This window comes from Eublepharis macularius, chromosome 6, assembly GCF_028583425.1.
Source record: "Eublepharis macularius isolate TG4126 chromosome 6, MPM_Emac_v1.0, whole genome shotgun sequence".
Taxonomy (NCBI): Eukaryota; Metazoa; Chordata; class Lepidosauria; order Squamata; family Eublepharidae; genus Eublepharis; species Eublepharis macularius.
Window position 1 is genome coordinate 103,671,458 of NC_072795.1, and position 19,674 is coordinate 103,691,131.

At 47.7% G+C, this 19,674-nt stretch overlaps 2 protein-coding genes across 4 annotated transcripts in view; both read right to left on the reverse strand.

Moving 5' to 3' along the window:
* ASAH2 (N-acylsphingosine amidohydrolase 2) overlaps positions 1 to 16,457 on the reverse strand; it is a 98,631-nt gene extending 82,174 nt beyond the window's left edge. For 2 of the 3 annotated variants that reach the window (XM_054982688.1, XM_054982687.1), the window contains exon 1: positions 16,372 to 16,457. The gene's annotated coding sequence lies outside the window, so the exon portion shown is untranslated. The remainder of the gene's footprint in view (positions 1 to 16,371) is intronic. The other variant, XM_054982692.1, reaches the window with a different exon arrangement.
* IFIT5 (interferon induced protein with tetratricopeptide repeats 5) lies at positions 5,664 to 16,458 on the reverse strand. Its single transcript, XM_054982693.1, has 2 exons — positions 16,372 to 16,458; positions 5,664 to 9,333 (listed from the first exon to the last, which is right to left on the reverse strand). Exons 1-2 carry the CDS (start codon positions 16,374 to 16,376, stop codon positions 7,893 to 7,895), a joined length of 1,446 nt encoding a protein of 481 aa, XP_054838668.1. The 5' UTR covers positions 16,377 to 16,458; the 3' UTR covers positions 5,664 to 7,892.
* Between the last annotated feature and the right edge of the window lie 3,216 nt (positions 16,459 to 19,674).

The following is a 19,674-nucleotide window of genomic DNA, read 5'->3' on the forward strand; positions in this document are numbered from 1 at the left end:
CTAACCTCCCTCCTCTGCTAGTGGGCCAAAGCGGTTGGGGGACTATGTGGAACAGAAGAGCTTTCCTCCATCATCAATTCCAAAACTCATTTATTGAACTGCTAACTATACACAGGTAAATAAAGAGTGAACAGAAGGACTAATAAAACCTAAACAGAAACCCCTACTCTATCTCCCTCATGCCCTAATTAGATGTGTAGGGCAGGCCCAATCCTTTGATACCTGGGGTTACACTAGATCTACCCCTCCCCTCAGAGCCATCTCTCCCTCAACTCTCCAGCCACCAACTGTCAACTTCCAACTCCCACTGACTTGCTTTCCCTCCAATCACATTCCACACCAGGACTCGCCCCTCCCCTCTGCAGCCCATAGAAAGGTAACTCCAGAAACCACAAGGGCGTTTCTCCACATATGGAAATCAACCTAAGAATCATTCTTACATTTTCTTTTTCCCACCTAATGAATCTGCATTTGAAAGACTCATGAGAGAATTCATCCTCAATCTTAATCCCCACCCAACCTGCCCCTTAAGGAGGATTCTTAAGTTTGATTTCCACATCTGAAGAAGTGAGCAGTGACTCCCTAAAACTCATACTGAAATAAAAGTTGGTCTTTAAGGCACCACTGGACTTTTGTTTTACATTCATGCTGACTGGCTTTCTTGTGGTTCAGGTGTGATTCTGATTGTGGATTTCTCAGCTCAGGCAGTTAGCCATTACCCTATACAAGCACCTGGAAATCTAACACCATTCAATATTTGGAACAATCGTGCTTTAGACAGTTACAAAACACACAAAAGCTGTCCAAATGCAGTCTCTCTCTCATAGGCTTCTATTCTTCTCCATATCACAAAGAAAATGTGGCTCATCTATCCCTTTTATTTTAGACAGAAGCTCAGGAATGGCAAACCTGGCACCTTAGTAACTGTGATGTATCTTCAATAGCCTGAAGTCCATTTATCACTTTTCTGGGGCAAATAAACAAGATCTGCACAATGTTGCAGCTCAAAGGGATAGGACATGCAAATGCAGAATTGTAAGCTTTGGTTTTTCTTTAGAATATTTATATACCACCTGTACAGAAAGCTGCTTGAGTGTCTCACCAACAAAAAACAACATAATTTTTAAGAAGTCAGGATGACAGGAAGAAACATTTCCAGAATGCTTTGATCTATCATCATTAGACTATTCTAAAACTGGGCCCATTAGCAGGCTGCATGCCTGTTAACATGAACACAATCAAAATCTAAACCTCTGGGAATTGGCCAGTAACTCACCCCTTCTTGCGTTATTTAGTGAGCTTCTTCACAATGTTTCTATTGGAAATCATGTGTCTGCCCGTATACTGCACTGCAGTAGTTAGTTTGTTAGACCAGAACCAGGGAGGCCTGGGTCTGAGTCCCCGCTCAATGAAACTCACTGAGACACCTTGGATCAATAATTTTCTCATACATATCCTACCTCACAGTTTGCAAACAGATGATGGAAAAACCACATATGTTGTCCCAAATTTGTTGGAAGAAAAGTGATATAAAAATATGATATGGTAAGCCAGGAATGGCTGAACTGGACTTGCATTTCTCACTTGTAAACTTTGAGTCCTTCTTCTTCTTCCACTCAAGGTTAGTGTTTTCCTTTTGTCAGGATGTGTTGTGTCACATCCTTTCTCAGTTGTTCAACTTTGCATGTTAGCTAACAGCTAAAAGGTCAAAGTCAGTAAAAACAAGTCCTAGTTGATGGGGGTCCAATTATCACAACTAATTGGTAAGTGTTTGGTGGTTGGTTCACAGACCTTTGCATCCTCATTTGTTATCTTTCAAATGATAAAGGACTAAGATCTACCAAGATTTTCACAGTGACAAAAGCCTGCATATTTGAGATTTTTCATATTAAAGTAGTAGTATGGTTTTCAAGAAGGCTTAAATCTATCTTTACAAAAAAAAGAAGACACAATCCAATTTGTTTACCCACAGTCAAACTGAATCTTCAACAAAAAATAAAACACATGCAAGTTGGACACACAGGGTAGTGCTTAGGAGTCTATGAGATGCTTGAGTGTGTGTCCATCAAGTGAAGGAAGCTTAGTTTTGAAAGACAGAGCCAGCAGAGATCGCCCCAGAGGGGACAGATTCTCTCACAGCCCTCCACCACTTCTGGCATGCCAGACTATCTCCCCTTCTGGAGATTTTACCCTGTTGCCCTTGCTGCTTTAAACTTCGAATTAACCGAGCCTTGGAAGGGCAAAGTCTCTGGAAGGGGAGATGCCAGATGCAGCAGCGGCCTGTGAGAGAATCCATTCCCTCCAGAGCAATCTCCGTCAGCTCTGTCATTTAAAACTATGCTTCCCAGCTAACATTGCATCTCTCAACATGTGAAGAACACGTGTCAAAAGTATTATGTAGAGAGGCTCTTTGGCTTGAATCCAAAGGAGGATTACCACAAGTGGGAGGGGGTGATTTTTGCTAACTTTCCCCAAAATGTGCTTGGGGGTTCACTTGTCCACTTGAGTTTGAGACCCCCTAGAGCTGGGACAGAGATGACAGTGGAGAGGCAGACAGAATAATAACAACAATAATCATTTTAAACTGCTACTCTTAACAATTAAGAGACGAAAAGATTGGCTAGCGATCTGCACCAAACTGTATCTTCCTTAGTCCCAGACAGAGAAAAAAATGTTTCCTTCACTTTGCAAATAGATAGATTGTCCTTTCTGTTTGTATTTTGTTTACTTAAATTGTCTGAACTAGTATTTTTGTAAGCTGCTTTGAGTCCCTATTGGAACAAAAAGCGGGATAACAAATTTCCTACACTATAGTAACAACTTGATTACTTTGGTATAAAGCTGCTTTGAAATTAGCAAGTTATCAGACCAAAACGATCGCCCTGCTTTTACACACTCTTTGGCAATCCTTCGACATGAAGATTAGGGAGGTGGCAGGAAAGTTAGTTCTTCTTGAATAGTTTACTGAGTGTTCCCAAGGGCAAGCACAGAAAATCTGACCAAGAATAACACGAGAGATGGTGTGCACACTGCACTGACTGTCCCCAGGAGCGAGTAGGACACATCATGATCAAAACCAGCTGATGCAAGCCATCTGTAACAATGAATGGCAGCAGTTCAGAATCAGGCAGGAATTTCCCGGCATTAATCTAGGCAACAGCACCACCTTCTGGGAATTGATGTGCAGTCTGTGCTACACATTGGAACAACAGTTGAACAAGATGAACTACTCCTACAAGAACTGTTAACAGAAGACAGAGATCAAAGCTTGGGATCTGAAGACATTGCAACTTTATCAAGAAAAGAGTAAAGAAAGATAAGGAGAAAAAATGAGGAAAAAAGAAGGGGGGAAATGAATGCACTCAAAATAATCTTTGCATCTGACAAAGAGACCTGTGGTTCTCGAAAGCTTATGCTACAATAAAGTTGGATAGTCTGAAAGGTGCTACTGGACTGTTTACTATTTTGCAGCTGCACACTAACACCTCTGGATCTAAAATAATCTCTGTGAATCTAAGTGGATTAAGCTCTCTGTCTAAACAATTAAAAAAATCATATATTTTTAAAAATCTGGTATATTAGATGTCCTAGAAACTCACATTTTAAAAGATCAAGAACATATATTAAACTGTAGAAAATTAGGTGTAGTATATATAGCATCTGCAGAAATGAAGAAAAAGGAGGAAGCAATCAAAGTCTGGAAGTTCTCGAAGAACTACAAGATCAAAATGGAAGATATTTGATCTTGAAGGACAGGTACGGACATTAGTGTCAATATATGCGCCAAATAACACTAAAAAGGCATTTTTAGACATTTTTGTCAGACAGTATTAGACTTTCAAGAAGAGAGATTTTAATTTTGGAGATATGTATAGGGTCTTATAGCTTAATCCTGAGACCTGCTGCGCCGCCAGTGCTTGTGGGCCTGCATAGCGCCGCTCAATCGCTCCCTAAGGACATTGGCAGGAGGGCTGTGCCAACAGCCGTGTCCGGCAAGGTGCAGCCAGGAGAGAATGCTTTCTGGTTGCCCTGATGAAGCCGACAGAATCCACCAATTGCAGGGCAGCTGTGAGTGGCAGCGAAAGGCGTAGCCAGTCCTTGGGCTGCAATGTTCATAGCCCACTGACATCTCCATCCTGCCCTATCCTCTACATTGCCATGCAAGGGGGGCCTGGGCAATGTGGTGGCAGTGTGCAGCAATAGCACCCCCCCGCAGGGGATGAGCGGGCCATGTCTCGCTGAAGGCAGAGCTGCACTCACTGATGGGGAGGCTTCCCAGCACTCCAGCTGAGTGATCAGGGGCAACTCCATGGTGGCTCCAGGCCACCCCCTGCTGGGAGAAGGATTGGTGGGGGGGCTGACAGGGGACCTGAGCCCCAGTTGCAAGCTACCAAAGCAGTCCCTTGTACATGACAACCAGCAGATCCCCGAGCCGGTCTATGGCTGCTGCCACCAATGAGACCAGGCTAGCCATGCACTCATGGCCTCAGGACACAGTCTCCCTTCACTCGTGGTGTGTGTCCCTCGATTGTTGTTCCCATGGCAGGGCTGCAGGCCCCCAGCACAGGTCCAGGCCCCCAGCATGGGCCCCTTGGCTCCCATGTTCCTCTCCAGGCCTGAGCCTAAGGACCCACCCCCAGATCTGCCTGTCCCAGCAGCCTAGTCACCCTCTATGCCTCTGCTGGTGTCGTCCCAACCCCCTCAGATGTGGAGTCTACCCACGGTGCAGGGTCCCCTGCAGTCACCACTTCTGGGGACCTGCTGACCCCAAGAGTCTGGAGGACAGCTGTCCCTGCTGCCACACCGTCACGAGGGGGTCATGGCTTGCAGATGGGCCACCACTTAAGCAGAGATCGCCAACATGCAAGCCCCTGTAGGGTAGGAACCAGGCTGTCAGTCTGGGTGGCCTGGCCCGGGCACGTTGCCCATGCTCTGTGACACCCCCCACTCTCCCACCCGTCACCTGTTGTGTCCACTCCTCCGGCGCAGGGATCATGTGGTGCATTGGCCAGCTCCATCTCCTCTCAGCTCTCCCTTTCAGTCTGGATGGGGGCTGGGCCAGGACCCATGGCAGGATGTCCTCCACAGCCTCAGCTCTCTTGCCCATGGCTCCCAACGGCTCCAGAGTAGCATCCACACCAATCCACACCCGCATGAGAGAAGCGAGGGTGCTACTGGCCTGTGAGGGGGGCTGGCCCCATCCCCAGGCCCTCCTTCCACCCCAGCCTGTGACACTCTCCTTCCAGTCATGAGTTCAATGCTCCACTACTAGTAGGAGCCGCTGAAAGACTATTCAGTGGTTCAGACAAAAATATTGCCTTGGAAATGACTTGGGTTTGAAGACTCTCTTAATTGTTCTGGACGACTCTGGTCAGGCCTGATTCAGACATAGGCATGCACTTAAGAAGCCCTTGAGCATCCAGTTAGCTTTCCTATATCAAATCATTTAACTTCTGGCAAGAGGTATATCATGTTGTGGAAATTGGGGGGGGGGCTCCTCCTTTCTCTCTCCGTGGGTGCCCGTGAGCAGCCCCTTGGTTCTTAGTTCTGGAGAGCCACTTACCAAGGCCTGGGTGTGTGTGGTGCAACCCTCAACCTCAACTCACTTTCCCTATTGCTGGTCTGTGCTAGTGACGTAAACAAACACCTCTGTACAGACAAGATCTTAACCAGTACCAAGGTTTATTTTAGAAATAAGGAATGATATATGCAATGGCAAGACAAGGCGCCACAATAGGCCTGACTGCCCTGGAATGTTTCAATGGTTAGCAAGAACGATAATGACACAGACATACAAGCATGCAATTAGTAGTAGTATAACCTATGAACAGAGTATAGAGACCTAAAAGAATGCTTAACCTTAATAATATAAAACCTTAAGCAAACCTTCCAACAGTTCTATAGTAAAATCCTTATGCAGTCCTAATAAAATCCTTATGACAACCTATAAGCATGCAATAAAAACAGTTCTATAATATGGATCCTTATACCTAAAAACAAGCAAAAACGAAAGCACTACAGCACAAATCCCAATTCCCACAGGAGATCTCCTGGCTTACCTATTGGAACCCCCTGGACCAAACACAGGCCACTTATGGGTTCCCAAGAGGGAGCACGGTGACTACTTGTTGGCAGACACAAGGTTCTTGTGTCTTCCCAAGGAGCAGTGAAGAATATTTCTGTAGGTGCTACTCTTATAGGCAATTCTCTGGGCCTCTGACGTGACTGGACACATGGTCTTTTGTTTTACTTTTCTCAGGCATTTTTCATAACAGATGGACATTGACGTAATATATTTGGGACCTCCACTTGTTTTAACATAGAATTGTTTTTATAACATTCTCTTCTCAGGATATACAGTTTACTTGGTATACATATAAGCTATAGCTGTAAATACTCAGGAATGTGCATTGTCACTGCTCATAAGCATTTATTCTGGAGCCTAATGAAATGTCCTGTTTTAATTTACTTGTAATTTAATTTACAATTTAATTTTTGGCCATTTGACTTTACTTGGGACCCTCACTGTCTCTTGTTTTTAAAGCCAAATACCTTTGTTCAATTTAGTGTTCCTTATAGCCCCCTTCTGGCTCTTGTCAGGGGGACAATGCTGCAGACTTCTGCCTGCTCTCTCAAGAAACAGGCACACATGAAATGAAGCTTTAATTCAAAGAGAGAGAAAGAGAGACCCTTAGGAAGTTGCATCTCAGGGCTGGACTGGTTCTATGCGATGGATTAGGGTCCAGCTCGATCCAAACTTCAAAATTCTGACCACATATCACAGATAACATTCTAGGTTCGTTACCAGGTATTGTGCACAAATAATACAATTATGGAGTCCCTGCTTCCATTCTAAAGCATTTATTAACAAAACATAACCATTTAGCAATCTCAATCTCAATTCAAACAAGAAAAAAAATCATACCATCCATTTTTACTTCATAGGACTATTAAAGGAGAGCAATAACATGAGCCTGAAAAAGTATCTTACTCAAAGATATGAAGGTTACAGGGAAGGAGCTGCTTCTATGAGGAAGCTCTCGATCAGTTTAGCCTGACATATTTATAGGATTTCAGAATCTTAACAATAGCTCTCTATCCCACTTCAAAGACTCAAATGATTGGCTAACTTATTATTATATGACTTCATACACCAAACAAGGTTATCCATATTTGAAACATCTTCTTAAAACATATAATAGTTAGTTCATTCTTGTTTCTATTTGTGTTAACAAAATCTATGTAGAATTAGTGATTACAAGTTTCTCATATGTCTGAATATCTTTTGGCCTTCCACCAGTACATCCATCCTTGAATAATATTGCCAGCTTCTATGAAATTAAACATTCTTGCCATTCTCAGATACTCCTTGCACCTGGGCCTTGGTACACTGTATATATTGATACAAGTTAAACAGTTCTTTTAATCTACACAAGGCAATACAACTGTATAACTCTATTGTTTTATGCCCCTCTCCAAGGTTGTCCCATTCTAGGCCTCTAGACTCCCTTTGTGGTCTGTCTAGTTAGCTAGCACTGTTTCTGTGTGCAAAGGTAGCTCCGCCATATCCAGCAACTGTTCTCCATTTGGTGTCTAAATTGGCCTGCTGAGAAGCACAACCTCACGCCTGCACAATGATATCACTTCCTGGAAGTGATGTCATCACGCAAGCATGGGTGTCTGTGAGTAAGCAGCGAAGACAAGGGAGATTAAGGGGACCTGGCAACCCTAGGTCAAAGTAATAACGCCTAAAGCTCACTTAACAAAGGTTATGTAATCCGCAACTCAACTACACCAAAGGAATTCCATGGACTATGCTGGAACTACAGTGGAGTAAATGAGAGTTCTGAATTTTGTTACATTGTTTTAAAAGAAAATGAAAGTGTTAAGATTTAGCTTTGTAAAGAAAGCCTTAAGGCCCAGAGAGCACTAAGGTATTCTTCATTGTCAGGATCTATCTCCAGGGCTCGTTCATAGCATTCAACTGCTTGGCGCTTTTCCCCATCGAGTTGGTGAATGAATCCAAGAATGCCAAAGCTCTTTGCATCTCCTGGACTTCTCTTGATTTTCTTTTCTACTAGTTTCTTCAAATGAACTTTGCATTGTTTTCTTGGAAATGATTCTTTTTCAATTTTCAGCCCTTCCAGATAGTGTTTCATAGCTTCTGAGTCTGATCTTTTATGAAATTGCTGATAGCGGCCATAACAGAAGTGGAGCTGCTGCTTGTCTTCAGAAGGTAGCTTGGTCATGGTAAAGACTTTCTGAAACGATTCCTCTGCTTCCTGAAAACGCTTTGCTTCTGCATACATGCTAGCAAGGTCCAGGTAAGCATAGACAAACTTAGTTTTGCACTCCACCGCTTTTTGGAAATGAAAAATACAACTTCTGATCAGCTCCTCCATCTGGCATTTGGCCAAATGGCATTTGGCCGTTTTCATTTCAACAAACTGTGTCCTGTAACAAACACCCATCTGATGGTGCAGAAAGCCGGAGTTGGGAGTCAATTCTAAAGCCCTTTTCAAAAACTCCATGGATTTGATGACATCACCTTTTTTCCTGTAAAATTTGGCAGCATACCTCAGTACGTAGGGAATGTCTGGATTTTTCTCAAGCGCTTGTTTAATATACTTTTCCCCTTCTCTGGGCTGACCAATTTCCTGCAGTTTCAATGCAAAGAGAGGCACAACGAAAACATGATCAGGATCCAGACGTACTGCACGTCTCAAGGGCTCCAGCGATGACCCTTCTGCTGAAGATTTTTTCCCATAATAATCCTCCATACGGTATACTGTAATTGCATAGCCACAATTAAATTCTGGGTTCTGAGGCTCTTCTTCCAGTGCTTTAGCAAAACTCTCCTTGGCCTTTTCGTAATAACTTGCCCCAAATTTGAGGAATGCCCACCCCTTTTCACAGTAGATATGTGGTAGCTTCATCTTATAAGAAGAGGTGCTTCCATTTTGTTTACAGGTACGTTCCACCTTCTTTATGTACTCTTGTACCTTTTCAAGTTGGCCCATGCGGTAGTACACCCAAGCATAGCAGCCCCAGGTAACAAGACTTGCCTTTTCGATTTCCCCTGGGCACTCTATTTGCACAGCCTCCTCAGCTTTCTGTAAATTTTCTAGAGCAGTTTCTTTCCTGCCATTTAAATGATTCACATAGGCCATCAGGTTATAATTCCGAATTTTGGATTTGGATGGTAAAAATTCAATCTGATCGGCAATCCTTTCCTCCAGCTCCTTGGGCTCAACGTCTTCCTTCATCAACATCCAAGTAAAATGGCATTCAAGCTGCAACAGGATCTTCTGTAAAGAATCCTTGGAAACCTCACTACAAATTAGGAAGGGAAAGAGAAGTGCAGATTTACATACTGCAAAATACAGAATGGAACATAACATTATTTATCCCCGTCAGTTTAAAAAGAAGGCACCAGTAGCACATTTTTCTGTTTGTTTGTTTGTTTGTTCACAGTGAGGTGAATATTTATTTACTTCATTTTTAAGACTAAAGGAGGACAATGCTGGAACTATGCTAGCAATGTAGATTATAGATTTGGATTTATGTCCCTTTATTGAGACAGATAGAACATAAGCAGAGACCTGCTGGATCAGATCAGTAGGGAGGGCCAACAAACAGGGCATAGAGATCACGGTACTCCTAGCACTGGTTACTGCCTGTAAATTGTTGACAGAGTGCCTTTGCAGCAGACAGGGGGGCATCAGACTGATTTAAGACTAATGATAAAGCTTTTCTTAAAATAGAGAAAACTGGGTAGGAAAGTGGAGAGATGCTAGTTTGAGAGAGTTTGAAGTGTGTGTGGAGAGATCTAGAAGAAAACAGGGTTGACATACCTGTAACTTATGTTCATCGAGTTCTTCTGTGCTGACACACATGGGGACTGCGCAGGCGCAGGCCAGCCGCCGGAGAATTTTCCATAGCTTCTATAGCTCCGAAGGGGCCGTTTGTCGCGCGCCTCAGCGACCGTTTTCCCGCCCAAACGGTCACGTGCTCCTCCAGCGACCAACGGCCCCTTCCCTCAGTTCTCCTTGCCGCCGCTTAACCAATACACATAGCCACAACCTGCATAGACATCAATATTTGTTATAGCCCACACAGCATTGTGCATTGGAATTCACAGCGGGGTAGGAGGGAGGGTTGTGTGTCAGCACAGAAGAACTCGATGAACATAAGTTACAGGTATGTCAACCCTGTTTTCATCTTCGTTCTTCTGTGCCTCCACACATGGGAGTGTACCAAGCTTCACACAATAAGGAAGGTGGGGTGAAGTCCAACACAATTTTATTGTATCACACAAGAACCATCAACAAGTGTAAACAACATATAACTATACACAAATATACCTACAAAAATAACACATATATACAATATACTCCCATATATACACACTTGTATAAGGATATATTCAATAAATATATATAAGCATATATACATATAAAACATTCAACTACAAAATTGTAGCATGATAGCGTAGCATCCCAGAACCCCTTAGGAAAAAAGGGAATGCAATACAGCCCTGGCCACAGCCACATCTCGCCCTGTATCCACATCTACAGCATAATGCCTGACAAAGGTGTCAGCCGTGGACCAGGTGGCTGCCCTACAGATGCTAGCCAACGGAACCCCCCGGAGGAGAGCCGAAGAGGCAGCCTGGGACCGCGTGGAATGGGCCCTAACCTGCAGCGGGCAACTCGCCCCAGCCAGGGAATAGGCCTTACTAATGGCCGTCACAATCCACCTGGACAGAGTCTGCGAGGAAGCCCTATTGCCCTTGTCCTTGGCCCCAAAACACACGAACAGGTGAGGACACTTTCTGAAGCCCTTTGTCCTGTCCAGATAGAAAGCTAGCGCCCTCTTCAAATCCAGAGTGTGCAGCGCCTTTTCCCCCTTGGAAGAGGGGTGAGGAAAGAATGCAGGAAGCGATATCTCCTGCGACAGATGAAAAGTGGACACTACCTTAGGTAGGAAGCCCAGGCAGGGACGCAATACCACCCTATTGGGATGGAATAAAAGGAAGGGGGGGCAGACCGTAGCGCAGAGAGCTCACTGACCCTCCTGGCAGAGGTTATAGCCACTAGGAATGCCACCTTGTACGATAGCAGGTCCAAGGGGCAGGTCGCCAAAGGCTCGAAGGGAGGCAACATTAGCCGTGCCAGCACCAAAGACAGTGACCATTGTGGTACAGGAGGCGACACTGGTGGGTAGAGGTTGAACATTCCCTTAAGGAACTGGCGGGACTTTGGGTGGGAAAAAACCGTGCTACCATCAACACGAGAGTGGGTAGCAGAGATAGCTGCCAGGTGAACCTTGAGGGAGGTAACCCTTAATCCCTGGTCCCTCAGGAGGCACAAATAGTCAAAAATCAGCCCTAGGGAGCTATCCGTAGGCACCACCCCTTTCTCACGTGCCCAGGTCTCAAACCTCCGCCACTTGGCCTCGTAAGAGCGCCGGGTAGATGGCTTGTGGGCATTCAAGAGGACCCGTTCCACCTGCGTAGAAAAATTCAATGAGGAGGGACGATCCGCCAAGCTGCCAGATGCAGCTTCCCGGGGTCGTGGTGAAGAATGTCCCCGTTCCTCAAAAGATCCTGCCAAAGGGGCAGCCTCACATAGGTCCGCTGAGATAGCTGCAGGAGCCTTGGGAACCAGACTTGCCTCGGCCAAAAAGGAGCCACTAAGATGCAGTCTGTCCTGTCCTCCTCTATTTTGCACAGGACCTTGGCTATCAAGGGGAAGGGCGGAAACATGTAATGCAATCCCTGGTTCCACGTAAACAGGAAGGCATCCCCAATAGAGAGCGGGTCGCTCCCTGCTCGGGAACAGAACGTCTGGGCTTTGGCGTTCGCCGCCGTAGCGAACACATCTATAACCGGGTGTCCCCACATCTGGAAGATCAGCCCACTGCACCCGTCGTTGAGCTCCCATTCGTGGTCTAACAACAGAACCCTGCTCAGGGCGTCCGCCCGAGCGTTGTCTGACCCAGCCACATGTATGGCTCGCAGAGTGACGCCATTCTTGACTGCCCACTGCCAGGTGAGCGTGGCTTCCCGGCAGAGAGTCATGGACGCTGTGCCCCCTTGCCGGTTCACGTAGTACATGGCAGTGGTGTTGTCTGTCTGTACCAACACGTGACGATTTCGCAGCAGAGCTGTAAGGGACACAAGCGCAAAACGAATGGCTCTTAGTTCCAAAACATTGATATGGAGCGCCTTTTCACCTTCAGTCCAGACGTCCTGGACACAGACATCCCCACAGTAAGCCCCCCATCCCACCAGAGAGGCATCAGTGGTCACCGTGATGTCAGGATGTTGATAACCGAAAGGGAAACCTCCAAATAAATTGCCCTCAGACAACCACCAACCCAACGAGGACAGTATGCTCCTAGGAACGGAGAGCTTGAGGGACGGAGGGTGCTGAAAAGCATCATACCTTCGTACAAACCAGTTCTGGAGAGGCCGCAAATGCAGCCTGGCGAGGGGGATTACAGAAGTAGCAGCAGCCATATGGCCCAGCAAGCACTGGATAGTGCGTACCGGTTGAAAACGGTTCCTCTTAAACATGGACACAAGACCCTTTAGGGACCTAGCCCTCTCCTGGGGGAGCAGAGCCTTACCCTTCACAGAGTCCAGAAGTGCACCAATGTAGGAGACCGTACGACTGGGAACCAATTTAGATTTTTCTAGATTAACCACGAGGCCCAATCGGTCGCATGTGGTAAGCACCAGATCAAGGTCCTGGGCTAATCTGGGCTCAGACTCAGCCACGATGAGCCAGTCATCAAGGTACGGAAAAATTGAACAACCCTGCTCCCGAAGGAAGGAGACCACAGGAGCAACACACTTAGTGAACACCCGTGGGGCAGTGGACAGGCCAAAGGGGAGCACCTTGTATCGAAAAACCCTTTGCCGGTAGACAAAACTCAGGTATTTCCTATGTTCCTCACGTATCCCCACATGAAAATATGCGTCCTTCAAATCCAGGACCGCAAACCAGTCCCCCTTCCTGAGCAGGGCAAGCACAGTTGCCAACGTTACCATTTTAAATTTAGTCACCCTCAAATAGGCATTAAGGCCTCGCAAGTCCAGAATGGGACGCAACCCCCCGTCCTTTTTGGGGACTAGGAAGAACCTGGAGAAGAACCCCTTCACAGAGCCTTCATAGGGCACCTCCTCTATAGCTCCCTTGGCCAAGAGCGATGTTATTTCAGTGTCCAGCTCAGCCATAGTGTTATTGACAGCGGTCAGCGGTGAACAGCATCTCGGCAGTTCAATGAATTCCAGCCCGTACCCCTTCTCAACAATAGTTAAGACCCATGAGTCAGATGTTATTGACTCCCACTCCGAGAGGAATGGCCTCAGTCTGTCCGAGAAGTTCGGTGGTACGGCTGGGTTGACCCGTCAGTACTGCCTCCCAGGGCCCTGCTGCTCCTTCTGTTGGGACGGAGGCTGCGAGGAACGAGGTTTGAACGGCCTACGCCTCTTGGGCTGCTGCTGAGGAGGGTAGTGCCGCTGTTGATAAGCCGGGAACGGTGGGTAACTCGGCCGCTGCTGCTGGTACCTGCCCTGATAGTGGTAAGGGCCGTACCTGGGAGTGTATCGTGGCTTGTAGGCGGGTTTGTCAGTGGGAGCTAGGCCCAAGGACCGTGCCGTCTGTCTGTCCTCCTTCTTTTTCTTTAAGGCCTCATCGGTGGACGCGGAGAATAGGCCTTCGAAAGGAAGGCCTTCCACCCGGGACCTCACTTCCTGGGAAAGTGCCGTAGACCGCAGCCATGAATGGCGTCGGAGGACGATGGCGGAAGTCATCCCACGAGCTGCCGTGTCGGCCGCATGGCTCCCTGCATTTAGCTGTTGTTTCGACAGGCGGACAGCTTCTGTCTGCAGGAGCGACACCACTGCCTTCTGTTCAGGGGGGAGGATGCCAACATAGGATGCCAACTTTTCCCAGAGGTAGAGTTGGTACCCAGCCATAATCGTCTGGTAGTTGGCAATCCTCAGCCCTAGGGACGCGATGGAATACTGCCGTCTACCTAGGGCATCTAGCTTCCTCCCCTCCTTGTCAGGTGGCGCTGAGGGTGCTCCAGAGCGGCGAGACTGGAACTCCTCCGTGACGAGCGATGAAGGCGGAGGGTGCTTCAACAATGATGGCCAGGTGCCCTGTTTAATCTTATAAAGCTGCTCAATCCTCCTCGAGGTGGCAGGTTGGTCACAGGGCACCTTCCACACCTTCTCGACAATTTCCTCTATCCCCTCAAGCATAGGGAAGCCAACGGTTGCAGGATTGTCCGCATAGACCCTCCTGAGCAGCTTGTCCTTGGTTTGGGGAACAGCTGAGGAGATATCCATTTCTAAAGCTTGAGCCATCCGAGCCATCTGATCTGCGTAGATTCTCAAATCTTCATATGGAGAACTACTGCTCGGCGCCACGTTGTCGTCTGGCGAAGGCTCGGAACAGGACTCGGAACCGTAATCTCCGACGCTGCCGACGTCCTCCCCTTCGGAACTGTGCGATTCCTCTCCCCGGGCCGGCGGAGGGAACCATGCCTGCCTAGAGGTCGAGGGCCTCGGTTCCGAGTATGCGAAACCAGGAGCCCCTTCCCATTGGCAATGGAAAGCGGGAGGCAGATCCGAAGCTTGACGATGACGGGAGGCCAACGAGCGCACGGAACCGACACTCCCCTCCTCGGACCGACGTCGCTCACGACTGGAAGCAGCTGCTGGTGAGCGGTGACCAGAAGACGACCGATCCCGCCGACTCGGAGGCGGGCCTGGATCAGCTACTGGGGAAGGCGCCGATGGTACAACCTCGAACGCGCCCGGGTCCGGCACATCCTCCGGAACCGGAGAGCCCAGGTGAGGAGACGGTGTGCGCGGAATCAGGATGACCTCCTCCGTCGGAACCGAGCGTGGAGAGCGATGACGGTGCTTGGTCTTTTTCTTCTTTGCAGGTGGCTCTGAAGAAGATCTCGGTACCGACGTAGCTCTGGATGACGACGAGCGCGGCTTAGCCACCGGAATCGACCCAGCCGTCGGTTCCGACCGAGGGCTCGGAACCACGATCTTCGGTCCCGAGGCGGCAGCTCTCGGATCCGACGCGGTGGAAGAAGCGCTTCGGGGCGGCTGCGCCGAACCCTGCGCTGGAGAGGTTGTCTTCGACGCTGCGGCACTTGCGGGGCGTGCAGACCGAGCGGAGGACACAGAACCCGCCCTCGAGCGCCCTCCGACAGAGGGGCTTGGGCCAGCCTTGGGGGAGGGCAGCGGTGTTGCCGTTGACATGACCGCTTTCCAGAGGGAGGAATTCAGCCGGGCCTGCCGATCCTGACGGGCCTTATTCGTGAACCCCTGACAGATCTTGCAGGCGGTCACATTGTGGGTCTCCCCCAGACAAAAAAGGCACTGGTCGTGGCCATCGGTCTGTGCCATTTTAGTATGGCACTTCAGGCAACGCTTGAAGAGCGCCTTTGAGGCCATCTTCAGGGGCGCGCAAATAAGAGAGGTCAACCAGTCCGAGTCAGAAACCGTCCGTTAATTACCGTCCAAATCAGTATCCAAAAGCGAAGTCCGAAGTCCAAACCGATGTCCAAATAAACCAGAAGATCAATCACAAGCAATAAGCGCAGAGCAACGAAGCTAACGTTCTCTCCCAGCGGCGGCAAGAAGAGAACTGAGGGAAGGGGCCGTTGGTCGCTGGAGGAGCACGTGACCGTTTGGGCGGGAAAACGGTCGCTGAGGCGCGCGACAAACGGCCCCTTCGGAGCTATAGAAGCTATGGAAAATTCTCCGGCGGCTGGCCTGCGCCTGCGCAGTCCCCATGTGTGGAGGCACAGAAGAACGAAGATGAACAGCCTATGTATTCCATTCTGTAGACAGACAAGGGGAAAATGCCCTTAAGAAATAAAGTACTCTCTCCCAAAGTCTAGAGCTTGAAACCACTGCAGGATCATCTTCTCTTCTTTAAATATTATACATCACAGCCAGGGCCCTGGGCAGCGATCATTACTTGGCTCCCCTTCTAGCCTTCTCACTTATGTGCCCCCACCTGCCCATGTATCCTTCCTTTGCCCATTCAGCTGATTTTAAGCAAAACAGCCCTGTGGAGGGCTTTCACTTCCTTCATTGCACCAGGAATGACGTCCTTCTCAGTGCTCTGGCACTCCCAGGCCCATTTCCCATGCCTTTCGCCCTCTCAGCCAGGTGAGGGGAGCAGTAGCTGGGAACCGGGGATCCCCCACTTCTACCAGGGGACTGGCAGCCCTAACTTGAGGCCATGCTGAGTATTAGATAAAGCATATAAACAAAGTAGCAAGGGACATAAATCATAAAGCCTGCAGAAATTACAAAGAAATCTGACATACCTCATGATATACCTCCAAGTTATTATCTGTTGTCAAGTAACTTGCTCTTTCACCCTGAAGAATTGATAGCCTTTCTGTAAAGACTGGATACCTGCTGGTACTGTAATAGTCTCCTTTTAAAAGTGACCCAGGCTAGAACAGATAACGGTGTGTGTTTTTCTCTCTGCTTGTAAGGGGAAAGGAAAACGAAACTAAAAACTGACTCGCTGACAAAAACGAAACTTTAGAATCTGTTTACTTCTGATCTCACTGGGTTCCTTTCAGTAAATAGCAAGTCTCTTTACTGAAAGAAACTGCAGTCTTTTTGTTTTTAAAGCCTTGCTTTTATTTATTGTTATTAACCAATAAGAAAAATCACTGCCCAAATAAAACACCATGAGGACTGAATAAAGGCCCATAATTAGCCCAGCATTCTGACACATATCTTCATTCTGGATCTTCAAGAAATCCCCTTTTCTTAATGGCGTGGAGCTGACAGGGACTTTTTACCATCACATGGGTGGAAGCTGTCCCTGACCTTCCAGCAGATGATCTTCCTTACCCTTGTCATCCAAGATCCTCTCCCAGCCTCAGCTCACACTCATACTGTCATACACTTGCTCACTCAGTTCTTCTTCACATCTGGATAGGTCAATTGTTTATAAATTGCGCAAGTTCTACCATGATGTTATACTAGGCTTGCCAGGCCTCCTGCTATGCTGGGAAACATTCTGCTGGTAACCCCTGTAGTCCATTGCTGCTCAGAGCTGCAGTAGGAGAAAACTAAAAAAAATATATGGAGACACGTTACATCACTTCTGGGTAAAACCGGAAGGTAAAAAGAGTAGCTCTAGGAATCATTGGAAACTCTATGGTTTAAAACTCAGACGTGTTGTCCTGACATATCCATTCCATACACTCCAATGTCCCTGCCCCCAGTTCTCCCACTGGTTGCCTGGTAACTCTAGGTTATATAAGGTAATTTTTTAAAGCTGTTGCTGCAATAAATATAGCAGTGCCAAGGTTGTCAGGTCCCTGTTCCCCCTGGCAACTGGAAGGAGGGCAGCAGGAGAACAGGTGGGAATTTACTAGCTTGTGGTGGACCTTGCCAGCAATGCTATGACATCACTGGCAACATGCTGACATCACTTCTAGAAGGCTTGCTCACCCAGCTTGACTTTCCCCAGCCCTGCCCCTCCCCCCCAATAGAGGAAAGGAAGGAGGAAAGAAAGAAAGAGTAGTCAGCTTCTGGCTTTGCTCTTGCCCGAGGGAAGAAGGCAGGAAAAGCAGGAAGCCACTGGTTTTGTGCCCACCTGGTTTGGTGGCAGCTCTTTGTCTACCTATCCCTGCTTACCTGGTCCCTGCCCCTCAATAGAGGAGGGAGGGAGAAAAGAAGGAACAGCTGCTGGCTTCATGTCTTCCCAGCATATGGTTGCAGAGGCTCTTTAACTACCTGGATTTAAGCCTGCTCTGCACGCCATGATCCAATCCTGGGCCATGTGCGGATTTTCCATACATGTACAGTAGGCTTGCCAACAGGCGTGGAGACGAATGTCTTGTCCCAACACCTGTAATCCAGGTGTTGGAATCAAGAGAATTTTAAAGGACAGAGTCTCATTTTTTAAAGGAATCTATTTTACACTTGTAATCCTTGGTGTAAATAGGGTTACCATTCCCCCGCCTGGGGCAGGGGATCCCCTGCTCCCACTCTTTCCCCCTCCATGCCCACTTACTTGGCCAGTAAGAGGGCACACTCCACAGGGTGCCCCCCCGGGTGGCACAGCATACCCCCGGGCAGGGGGCACACTCCCACGTCCACAGCAGCCTGTTTGGGGCAGAATCATGCCCCCTAGGCTATGTGCCTGCAAAGGGGCTACGGCAGTGAGCAGACTGTGGTGGCAGCGAGAGGAGCACAGCAGTGAGGACAAGGGCGCCCTTTGACCAGCGGAGTGCCCTTTGACCCATGTGATGACATCTTCCCAGAAGTGACTTCATCACATGATCCAGGAGCGCACGTGTGCTGTGCGTGCACGCAAAGACAGAAAACAGGGTGAGTGCCATTTCCCAATCTCCCACTGGGGGAGTCCAGGGACCTGGCAACCCTAGGTATAAACAAAGCAACTGAGGTTATTGGAATAGAAATAAATAGAATTTGTACTGTTGGATATAGTACTCATGCACCCTGCAAAGTCCTGTCTTGTTCCAAATCAAAGGTTCAGAGTGAGGACCGTGGGACGGGGGTTCACATGCAGGTGATGATGTGGAAACCTGTCTTCTTGCAGCAGAGTTCCTGAGTACCAGGCCACCAATGTGAAAATAACATTTTAAGGCATGAAGGGCAGATATGAGGATGAAGTTTGTTGCTAGGATATTATCTTTTGGCAGAGAGGGTACTAGGAAGGGCCCAGCTCAGCAACATAGAAAAAATAGCTCAGCAAACATATGTTGAGTAAAAAACTAAATGAAGTTGTTTTACAACAGTTCCTAGGTGTTACTTCTTCAGCTGGAGCTTTTTCAGTCTTGTAACAGGTACTTGGAACAAACACAAGAGCTTTCAAAAAAACTTACCCCATTCCCTTTTCCCAGTTCAAAACAACCAGCCCTCATGCTCCACAATACAGTGAACAAAGTAACTTTATACCTTCTTCCCAGCATGTAAATTAAATAGTTGCTTTATTCTATCCTGCTCTGGCCTGGATAGCCCAGAAGAGCCTGATCTCATCAGCTCTTATTGTATGGGAGACCTCCAACAAAACCCCAGGTTGTAGAGGCAGGTACTGGCAAACCACTTCTATTCATCTCTTGCCGTGAAAACCCCACCCAGGATCGCCATAAGTCACCTACGACTTGAGCGCAGGATTTCATTTTATTGCTCCACCTAATAGCCTACATTCCCAAAGCTCTACAACAGGCTTAAGGGATTATTGTATATGAGGTGGTATTATTTACCTCCATGCCACAAATAATTTCATCTATGCATTTCCACACATTATGCCTCTGTGAAAGAGGTGACCATTGCCTGGATCACTGTAGTTAAGTCGCGGGTCGAAAGATAGGGGGCAAGCTGCCTGGTCTGTCGAAGATGGAAAAAAGAAGACCTGGCAAGTGCGGCGACCTGAGACTCCATTTTCAGGGAGGCATACAGGGTCATCCCCAGGCTCCTGACCCTCGGAGCTGGTGTAAGTACCACCCCATTGAGGGCAGGAAGCCGGGGTCCTGAATCCATGCATCCATGACTCAAGTACAGGATCTCTGTCTTCATGGGATTTAATTTCAGCCAAATCTGCTTCAGCCATCAAGTAACAGTTTCAAAAGCATGCTCCA